We start from the raw sequence: 11107 nt of genomic DNA, 5'->3' as shown, positions 1-11107 counted from the left end.
ACACACACACACACACACACAAGCACCCAAAAAAAGAATAATTCACAGGGACACCGAGTGGTAGAGTTCATGGTGTAACCACAAAGCACCAGCTAGTCCTGTGGAGTTTTGCCTTCACTGCATGTCATTCCCCCTCCCTCCCCTTTCATTTCTTCATCTGTCCTGTCAAAAATAAAGGCCAAAAATGCCCAAAACATTCTTTAAAAAAAAGTACACACACACACACACACATAAACACACACACACAGGAGTGTTGAGAGCTGGCAGTTTAGTGAAGTGTGTCTTCTGTGATTTGACAGAGTTGTCCCCAGCTCTTGTTCTCTGTATCTCTCCTCCCTGTCCCCTCCTTCTTCTCATCACACCACCTGGCATGCTGGTTCTTCCCTGAGCTCTGTACATTCTATTCAGGATTGTATTTCTCAAGCACACATGCACACACGTCTCTCCCTCTGGGTGGGGTAAGTCCATTCCTCCGGTAAACTGTGACACAGAGTGGGTGTAATTGAGGCAAGCGCCGCTTTCCATCCACAGTGACACCGTCAGGGTTTGGCCTGAAGGGGGCGCTACCAACGGTTAACCAGCCCTGGGAAGCAAAGAGGATGAGATCAGGGGAATTCACACTGTCAGACATCAGTGTTACAGTATGTTGTACTTTAATATTATTGCATGAAATGAGCCCTCAACTGATTTTACACCTGGATTTTGATTATAAAAATTATAAATTTGCCTTCTGTGGCTCTGTAGGGAGCTTTCCGATCTTTGAAAAAGGAATTAATGTCAATTAGGATTATTTCGGCTAGGGCTTGAGGGTTTTTAACAAGACACATGCATTAAAAACATAAGTGTTGGTTTTTTAAAGAAGTGGGCATTTAGGAGACTAAATAAAGAGGCCGCTGAGTTGCATTGTGGGAAATTAAAGTATACTTATTTGAAGCCTGATCCACAATAGGCACTAAAAGTCCAAATGTTTTGGCCTACATTTACTTTTATCTGTTAGTGCCCCAACCTTTTAAGAAGTGCAAGAGTAGTGGAGTACCCCTTAAAGGACAAAAGTTCAACAAAACAATCAAAAACAAGGAGAACAAAGTAGAGCAAAAATTCTGAATGTTAAAATTTCCACTCACGTGTAAAGAGGCTGCAGTTGCAGATGTGAGGACTTCTGAGGAGGCTGGTAGCCATATGAGTCAAAGCCACCGATGAAATCAACTTCAAAAGTAGAGATAAAAGAGAAGGGATGACATCATTCCACTTTCCCTTAAATCTGTATTTTTTTGACCATGCATTGAATTTCAAGATCAGATTCTGTTTTGACATGAAACTCTATTCAGGTATCATAATGTTCTCAGTATACCTTTATACCACTGTAAACCCATTGTGACATCCGAATCTGCAGATGCACTGATACATCATCATCCCTCTCACTGCTTCTATGTCACTGATACATTGTTCTAGTCTTTCTCAATCGATTCAGAGGAACAAACCTGTTGCGGCAGCTGAAAAAGAAAATAGTTCCTGATTTTCTGCATCAGTGGAGATATTGACCACAAGTTAGGAATTTGTTTTCCCCGAATGCAAGATCTGACATTTTTTAATAAAAATACTCCTGTGATGTTGTATTGCAATAATTTCTTTGAAATATTGGTTGTTATTAGTTTATTGCAGCTGTATTGGCATCAAGTGTATATATATTGGCCAATACAATGCAGAACAGAAATGCGAAAGATATGTTTGAGTTCATTCATAAGACAGTTTTATGGTCCATAGTTTGCCCGCCAAAAAGTTAATTTTTTTTTTTATTAATCCCACTTAGTACATCTATTGGTCTCAAATAATTATAGCAACAAATTCAAGGGGTGCTTGTCCAAAATGTATTTTTATGTTGTGGAGAAAGTTAATACATATTTACTGGATTTTTTCCAACTTTCCAATATATTATAATAATATCGGCATCAGCCTCAAAAATCCAGTGTCGGTCGGCATATAAAATCAACACCACTTTGTTATAACATACATATAATTATGACATAGCGTGCTGTTGAGACATCATATACACACCATAAAACTTCCTTTTACAGGAGATTAAGCTTATGATGTCATATTTTAAGTACAGGACTTAATGTCCCCTGTTGAGTGAGAGTGAAACACTCACGAGAGCCACAAGAGGAGGACATTTAGACACACAGATGGCACACCCAATCCCACAGACAAGCACCAGCCAGGAGACAGACGGACACTGTTGACAGTGGGACTCTTCCTGCAGACATCTCTAATACTACCCACAGATAGAGCGCTCAGATCCCCCAGAGGGAATCCTCTGCGATGATATTGCACAGCATGACTCAGGCAGAAGAAAACAATGAGCTAAAACCGTACTTGCATCCAACGCTATGGATCACTAACACAAAAGCACTCTCGACAGTATGACAAGTAAACCTGATCAGCTGAGCAAGGCGCTGGAAGAAGATCAACAAGCTTTTAGGAGAAGACAAAAGAACTCACAGCTGTCCTCGTCATCCTGGAAGACTTTGCTCACATAGCAGGCGTATACAAAGCCAAAGAGCTGTTAAAGGAGAGATAGCCGGAAATTAGGTGACAGTTGTACAATGCTGAGGGTCAGCAAACCAAAACGCTTTTAACAATGTTTATAATATTTTTGTTGAGGGTTTATGAACGTAAAAGAAACGCAGTGTATGATAATTTGTGTGTTAGATACATACAGCCAGGAGGATCTGAATGGCCGAACTCAACACCTCTATGTACTGGTAGTCAAGGAGACACCCGGAGACAGTGATGACATGGTGGTCGTCAGGGGCCATGCGAGAGTCTATCACTGGCGTTACCAGGCAACCAGGACCATGCTCCATCCACCACGAACGATGAAGGGATGTGTTGAACGTCATGAGAAAGTCCCTGTCCTGAATACATACAAAGCTAATGATTATTACCATTGTTGATTCCTCAGTCAATTATGTTTTTTGATTAACTGATTAGTCTGCAAAATGTCAGACAAATGTGAGAAATGTCCATTGCAATTTCCCAGAGCACAATTTACAAAATACCATTGGTAAAATAGAGAAGCAGAAAAAAACATAGATTTGAGAAGCTGGAACCAAAGAATATTTGACATTTTAGCATGGTACCTGATTTAAATCAAGGGTTCCTAACTCGGGGGTCGGGGCCCCGCTAAGGGGTAACTAGGTAAATATCAAGGGTCGCAATGAAAGATAGGAAGAAAAAACATAATCCTGTGACACAGAATAAGGGTTAATTCTATCAAATTGGTGCTTTTTTCTAATAAATGGCTGAATAGTTCTATATGAAGTGTTCAAATAAAACAATTGGAGGAGGAATAGTCACTATTCAGGAAAACTGGTAACAGCATGCAGATACATGTAGACTGTAACGAGAAGTTGCAAACAGACCGAAGTTTGAGAAACCAGCGACTTAAACAATTACTTAATTATAATAATGTAACTCAACTAAGTGATTTTCGAGCACTTACCTGAGACAGGGTTCCAACCTCCAGGTAGAAACAGATAATGAACGAGTTCCAACCCACCCAAAGAACCAGCCATACTGCATACTGCCAAACAAATGCAGAGATCAGTTTCTCAAAGAGTGTAACTGCACACTCATGCTTTACCAATAAAAAGTAAATAGGAGCTCTGCATCATCAGAAGGGGAAGGATATACTGACAAAGATAAGGTATCTGAAGCGAAACTGCACGGTGCCAAACATGCCCAGGATGACGGCCATAATGTGCAGGAAGTTGGCCAGGATGGGAGCCCATTGGTAGCCCAGAAAATCAAACACCTGCCTCTGAAGGGCTGCCACCTGGGGGACAGGGGGAGGGGTCATATATACATATATCATAAATACATACATACACTCACACTCACATAGACCTTAGAGAAAAAACACATGCACGCAAGAACACACAACCGAGGACATATGCAAATATGACACACATAGAAACACAACACACATTGTGATCTAGTTTTCACACACACACAGACAGGTCTGCCGCAGTTGTTTCCATGGTAACTGCCTGGAGCACCAGCCAGTCCAGTGACTGTAAAAGAGGAGCACCCCCCCAAAAGCTCCCCCAAACTAATGAGAATCTATGGGCCAAATCCCCCTGCCACACAACAGCTCATCAGCCTTGCAAACAATAGCCGTGATAACTAGCCCTCACACAGCTGTGCTCTGTGGCTGCATCATTCTTACTACAGGAATAGCTGATACTGTCTCATGTTACACACTTATTAGATTTTAGATGGATAGTCTCAAGTTATTTGTAGGCACAAGGAACAGCTAACTTTAATTCAAGAATGGAGAACAGATGGTGAAACGGGCCTCCTTGTCCCTCTTGTGCTTAACATTTACATGGTTTTGCCAGAAAGGGGCTATCACCCCTCTGACTATAGGCAAAGAGGCCACCCTGACACCAAAGCATACCCCCTCTCCTGCTCCCACTGCTTCAAAGACACACACACACCCTCGCCTGTAATGTGGCAAGGCACCCCAGCAGCTGTAGCTCAAAGCTTTTTGTCTGTACAGATAGACTGGACACAAATTGATTACAATGTGTGTGTGTGTGTGTGTGTGTGTGTGTGTGTGTGTGTGTGTGTTGTGTGTAGCACGCTGCCTAACATTATATCATCAGATGAGTGAGAAGATGCAGCATTGACACACGCGCGCACCACACACACACACACACAAACACACAACACACACACACCACACACACACCACCACACACACACACACACACAACACACAACACACACACACACACACACAACACACACACTCACCAACTGCAGTGAACATATCACAGCAGCGTGCACCTTCCGTCGCACTTCCCCATCTTGGAGGGCTCAGGACGCAGCTTGGAGCTGCGGAGGCTCCGGGGGAATGACGGGTCCCCGGTCAGATCCAGACTGCCTGGTGTCTCAGCTTACACCATTCCCGTTTAAATAGACCTGCCCAAGGCCGCCGCCGCCGCCGCCGCCGCCTGTAACGCTGGTCTGGACCTTCCACTCACAGCGAGTGATCCATCTTGGCCGCTGGTTTTGTCGGTAAATACCAATCGCAAGGAGAGGGTGGGAGGAGGGGGGGGGGGGCGTCGACTTCACACCGGCCTGCTGCGGTCCGACCACCTCCAACAACCGAATCACCTCGGCCACACCTTCCGGAGAGGGGACACACAAAGACACAAAGAGAGACGGAAAGCTGTCATAATCTGCCCCGGGCTACAGATGGAAATTAGCATCATATGATATCGAATCACACGGGGAGGAGGGGGCGACCCCGCAGCGTTACTACGGCTAACGTTTGGCTACATGCAATTCGCTACGGACACAAAGCAGCCCGTTCTGACTCACGGGTTTCTAGGAACGGAAGAGTCCTCGTGCCCCCTATCCCCGTCCCGATCTTTTCCTTCCAACTGTTTATGGAAAGAAGTTAAGTTAACGGGCGGATATGCTCACCAGTCCCGGGCTCCGGGTTCCTTCGCTCCGTCTCGCAGCGTCTTTTGTCAACAATCCGTGCCGGGGCGGGCGCAGGCGGAGCCGGGGGGAAGAGAGAGAGAGACAAGGGGGTGGGGGCACTCACAGTCACCGCGACCCCCTCGAGGAGGAGCTGCATGTATTCTGCAGACCCGCGTGCGTGCGCGCGGCCGAGCAGCAGCCCCGCGAGGCGTTCGAAAAGGAGTACAAAAGAAACTGGGGCTCGCGGTGGCGGAGGAAGGTTCTGACACCCGAAAAAAACACTGTCTGTAATCACCTCCTACTACCATCTCAGTGTTGACACAGGCCGGGAGGAGAGAGCAACTGGCCCGTGGTCCACTCCCGCTGCTCGTCTCCTCAGCCTGTAGTTATTCAGAGCGGAAGAAACACAATTAACATTCTCGTTTAATCTTAGTTACCATGGCCAATAGCCTATAAGCCCGGTGTGCCACAATGAAGACATGTCTTCCCTACTTTATTGAATATGACTGCTTGCAGTTTGTACTGTAAGTTAACTAGGCTACTTACACTACCGGTCAAAGGTTTGGGGTCACATACAAATTTCCATTCCACTCCATTATAGACAGAATACCAGCTGATCTGGGTGGGAGGCTGATCTTTAATGAAATATCTATATTACACTATCAAATGTTCCAAAGGCACATTATGTTTACTAATCTGATAGCATTTTAAAAAACTAACTGAGAAAACATTGGAGAACCCTTTTGCAATTATGTAAGCACATAATGTAATAGAGTGCAATGGAAATTCCCAAGTGAGGGACGTTCTAAGCGTTTTAGAACGTCCCTCTAAGGGACCCCAAACTTTTGACCAGTAGTGTACCTGCAGATGTTTCCGGAGGTTGAACATCAACATTTTCGAGGACGGCTGTGGCTGGAAATGGCACAAGACATTGAGCACATGAATAACATGCAAAGCAACACAATTAACATTACTCAACATAGCCTATAGCTTTTTAGAGACATTATTCAGAAGTAACCCCTACTGTAATCATGGACATTTTCATAGGTAACTGTATTTAATTACACATTTTCCCAGTAACTGTAACGGATAAGTTACTTTTATTTAGTAATTAAATTACATAACACTGTTACATGTAGCTATTTAACCCAAATACTGCCTTGCTGTTCATCATTTTCCCCAATGGACTTTACTATGTAACTGCACAATAACTGCTAGTCTATTACATTTTGTATACCTGTATTAATCTCATTTTAGTCAATTTCAACTTGTGTTTTTTCACTGTTTTTAAATGTTGTTCTAATGCATTTCTCAACCTTTTATAAAAGACTTTGGTATTGCCTGTTTGAAAAGGTGCTGAACAAACTTGCCTTGCCTTACTACAGAGCAAAGCTCCAAAATATTTCATTGTGATAGATGAAGTGACCCATAAGCAAAAGGCCATACTTAGCAAGAAAACCCATGTTCGTCGTGAAATAAGACAGGAGGAAAAAAACAGCTGCAGTCACATACCAGTGACTCTACATAGTTCTATATAAACTAACCCAATTCATTATTACGATAGATAGATAGATATTTTTGTATTCCTAAAGGGAACAGGTTAAAGTAGTGGATGAATTATATAAAATAACTTGTTTTATCTGTGCCTAAACTGATCACATTGTTCAACGGTTTGCTTATTTGTATTCATATCTGGTAGATAAAACCAGCAGCATGTTGCATATAAAACTACTATAAACACAGGAAGACATCATAATGACAAAATAATCTCAAGTTTAATACTCAAGTTTATTAAAAAGAAACAAATCAGAATAAAAAACAAGTCATTATGGAGATTGTTGTGACTGTAACTTCAAACACATCCTGAGGTTGTTCTGCGAAAGGCCGAAGCATATGAAATTACAGAGACTCCTAACCTTCTGTCAAACACCACCCATCCACTTCTAAGGCAGGACACTTGCTTGCAGGACACACACACACACACTCACACACAAACACATATCCAAGTTAACAAACACCCTACTGAATTTCTCCCATGTAGAGCCTTTTATCACTGGAGCCAGACAGCACTGTGTGAAGAGACAAAGAGAAAGATAATCAACTTCTTGTTGTTAAGTGTCATATCAGGGCTTTTGGGCCATGACAAATACAAGCTTTTACACCTTTAAACAATTAAACAAAGTCATTTATTTAACAAAAGTAATGTAGTTGCAAAGCATAAGAAAGGAACACATAACATGGCATGTAAATGTCAGTAAGTATGTCTTGTCTCTATGGGGCGAACTAACCCAAAATGTCAAATGAACACAAGAGGGTTGGGCAACAAGCACATTCTGGCAAAATCACATGAATATTAAAATGATTTTCCCTCCAGATCTCCTGGCTCTCTTTTTATTTATTTTATTTAACCTTTATTTATCCAGGTAAACTGTTTGAGAACCAATTCTCATTTACAAACATGACCTGGCCAAGAGGCTACAGAAATAGATATGAACATACTGTACAACTTTACATAGTCAAACGCATGACACATAGAACAAGCAACTGAATAAAAAAAGACAGTCAACGAAGAAAGATAAAGAATAAGAGCTTAAATATGTGTGTATAAATATGGTTCATGATTGTCAGCAGGAACAAGAGTCAAGATTACTGCATAACTCTTTCTATTCCATTCATACAGAATGTATCCTGAGACTAACACAGTAGTTTGACTCACCTATAGGCTCCTCTGGATGAAATGCCACTTCGTTGACTGAGCCGGCGTGGCCCGGCAGCTTGTACAGGATTCTACGTGATGTGGTGTCCCAGATATACACAAATCTATAAACACAGACAACAGAATGACTCCTGGTGTGAGAGAGCTGAGACGTATGAGACTGAATGATGATGATATTTTTGTTACATTACATTTTGTGCTGTGTATTTATATTAAGTTATTCTGTTATGTTGTTGGTGGATTAAGAGAAGTTGAAAGAAGTCAATTGCACAGAGAATATTACAGCTAGCATGTCTTATTAAAGAGTTAATTTTTCTTTTTAAATCAGTAACAATTTATATATTTTTGTACACACACAATTTAATTAAATATTTGTTTATCCCTGTGTTGTTCTTTTTTTTACCCTTTTTTGTTAATGTTATAATAATGTTCAAACATGTGAGTGGGACTTTAGTCAAGCACTGTATCTCTTCTCTCAAAAAAAAAAAAAAGCTGAAAGATGAAACTATTTTATTATCACAGTAACAAAATGAATTTTCCCCACACTAGATAAACCTTTAGCATACAGTATGTGCGTGCACAAGCATGTGTACGAGGTGTGCACGTCTGTTTTGTTGCCTCTCACCTGTCAGCTGAGCCGGCCGCTATCTTACTGCCGTCAGTAGACCAGGAGCACCTCAGCAAATTCTGAAACACAGATGTCGGAAACTGGATTAGCAAGATGACACAAGCATTCTACACGTGAGCTGCTGTTACATTAATAAGATTAAAGATGAACTTTTCTTTATTAGAAGTACGGGTGAACTATATATCTTTTTTTCTTTTTTTTTTTTTAAATCTGCATCCAATATTAACTGGCACAATATACATATCTGGTAAGAGAGATTTATTGTTGCATTTGAAAAAGAAATTCTGTAGAAAACTGCACTTAATTCTTTTTAGTGGTGTATTTTATATTTATTTCCATGTTCAATTTGTTAATAATAATAAAAGAATGCATTTCCTTTTACTTGTTTTAAATTCAACAGGCCTTTTTTGTATTTTAGCAGAGTACTGAAAGCAGCAGAAGTGCAGAACTGAGTACACTACCTGTTTATTTATTGCAAGGAACATATTGCACATTTTAGAAAGGACAGCAGAGTGATGGGGAGGCAGGGTGAGGATAAAAGGAGACGTTGTGTAACCGTGGTCGACAACAGGCGTAAACACCGCCAGCGGGACTGCAGCTGTTAGTCACATATGCACATGCTTTGATGCCTTTTTCAGAAAAGAAAATCTTTGAAAATGACAGTGGCAAACTCTGCTGGGTGGTAAAAATGATTATACAGATAAGTATAATCCTTCACCCTGGACGGTACTATCATATCAGTCTAGTGTCTTTAGAGAAGTGGGAGTGTTTAGCTGATGGGCAGGGTCAGATTAACATGTCACATGGGGGGGCGTGTTTGTGTGATGCTGATTTATACCACATTCCATTTGTACTCAAAACTCTGATTTTCCGAGGTCAAAGTCGAAACAGGACACCTGACCTCAGATTTCCCAACTCGGAACTTGGGCAACCCTGTGTACCCCGTGCAAAAAATCCAAACATGGCTGCTTTGTTCATCAACAGTTGTGAAAGCTGTAGTAACATACAGTTATAAGCACTTCTGTGTTTTTTGTGTCTCACTAAATCATTCGTACACAAAACGCGGCCCATATTCTATCTGTGGACAATGTTGTTTCTCTGTTTGTATGCACAAAAACAGTGTAATGTGTTCTTATAAACTGGCATTGGCATTGGCCCAATTGGCAACAATGGCTAAACTGGCTAGAGGTAAGGAAAACAATGAAAATCCAACTTGTAAATGGGAAGAATGGAACTCGGGTGTGACGTCATTCCCAGCATTGGCTTCCGAGTTTCGGGGTAAATGGAACGAGCTATTAACCTGGCCCGAGGGGCAGGGGGGAGAGATTTATTGAGGAAGAGACGAGTGGAGGAGATTCAGACTGAGATTGATTCTGGAAGTCGGAAGCAAGCACGCTGCAGGCTGAAGCTGAGAAGCCACGCCACCAAAAGGAAAACACTATTGGATAGAGACACTGAGAAAAAGACTGTTTTCTGATTGAAGGGAGATTTTCTTATAACGGAATTGTAACTAATTTTGTAAATACACCTTTCAATCCCCCTAGAAGTTTTAAAGATATACACTCATCTAGGCCACCTTAAGTCTCCCTCTGACGTTAAAAAGGCACATACGCAGGGAGAGGAGACAATATAATTAATTTTGCAGGGTAAGTTAGCCTTTCTAAGCTGTGTTTTGTTGTTCAATGAGCCTAGGTTAGCTTAAGCATTGTTACAAATGGGGGCTTTTGTCTGGAATTTGAACGGTGGCGTGTGGTATTTAGCTTTGGCTGCGTTACAGTATCAACAACAGAACGTTGTAGAACATGTAGACTATATACTGTGTCAGATAATTATTTATGTTACCTTTTCAAAGTTGTGAACATTGCCCTGGAAAATCTTCACACATCTCTCCTTGGGTGCAAATGGTCGAACATCCCAAATACGCACTACACAAAGACACATCAAGGATTTAGCCATAGAACATTCAGTGTTGTGAGGTGAGAAAAGGCCGTTCTTATACTCTAAATAAACACACAAACTTCCCACCTGTGTTGTCCATGGAGTTTGAGAGAAGATAGGATCCCTCAGAGCTCAGGCTGAGTCCAGTTACTGAGTCCCCGTGGCCGTGCATATTGTAGATCAGTTTGTTCTGCCTCAGGTCCCACACCTGCACAACACAAAATATAGCTGTTAGCAGGGTTTATACAACAGGACATACAGTATATAGGCCAAAATGTGAAGAGCAACGAGTAGAACCAGTTGTCGTGATTGTGGTTTAGGTCTAGGGGAAA

At 41.7% G+C, this 11107-nt stretch overlaps 2 protein-coding genes and 1 long non-coding RNA gene across 3 annotated transcripts in view; 1 reads left to right on the top strand and 2 right to left on the bottom strand.

The window, feature by feature from the left end:
* Positions 1-337, top strand: part of LOC116701347 (uncharacterized) — a 19253-nt gene extending 18916 nt beyond the window's left edge. Inside the window, exon 3 of the long non-coding RNA XR_004334900.1 lies at positions 249-337. This is a non-coding gene — a long non-coding RNA (uncharacterized LOC116701347). The remainder of the gene's footprint in view (positions 1-248) is intronic.
* nkain1 (sodium/potassium transporting ATPase interacting 1) lies at positions 7-5859 on the bottom strand. The gene is given in 9 exon segments (XM_032534993.1): positions 7-583; positions 1125-1206; positions 2500-2560; positions 2718-2915; positions 3503-3583; positions 3698-3835; positions 4819-4838; positions 4841-5192; positions 5389-5859. Coding segments are annotated over 8 exon segments (621 nt in total). The 5' UTR covers positions 4872-5192; positions 5389-5859; the 3' UTR covers positions 7-573.
* Positions 5860-7262: 1403 nt separating this feature from the next.
* Positions 7263-11107, bottom strand: part of snrnp40 (small nuclear ribonucleoprotein 40 (U5)) — a 9822-nt gene continuing 5977 nt past the window's right edge. Inside the window, exons 6-10 of the mRNA XM_032535627.1 lie at positions 10863-10983; positions 10680-10762; positions 8835-8896; positions 8210-8313; positions 7263-7562 (exon numbers count right to left, since the gene is read on the bottom strand). Of these exons, the coding sequence (XP_032391518.1) occupies positions 7513-7562; positions 8210-8313; positions 8835-8896; positions 10680-10762; positions 10863-10983 (420 nt within the window). The 3' untranslated portion in view covers positions 7263-7512. The remainder of the gene's footprint in view (positions 7563-8209; positions 8314-8834; positions 8897-10679; positions 10763-10862; positions 10984-11107) is intronic.

The sequence above is a fragment of the Etheostoma spectabile genome, chromosome 14, assembly GCF_008692095.1.
Source record: "Etheostoma spectabile isolate EspeVRDwgs_2016 chromosome 14, UIUC_Espe_1.0, whole genome shotgun sequence".
NCBI classification, from domain to species: Eukaryota; Metazoa; Chordata; class Actinopteri; order Perciformes; family Percidae; genus Etheostoma; species Etheostoma spectabile.
The sequence above is the reverse complement of the archived record's forward strand: the minus strand, read 5'-3'. Positions and strand labels throughout refer to the sequence as shown.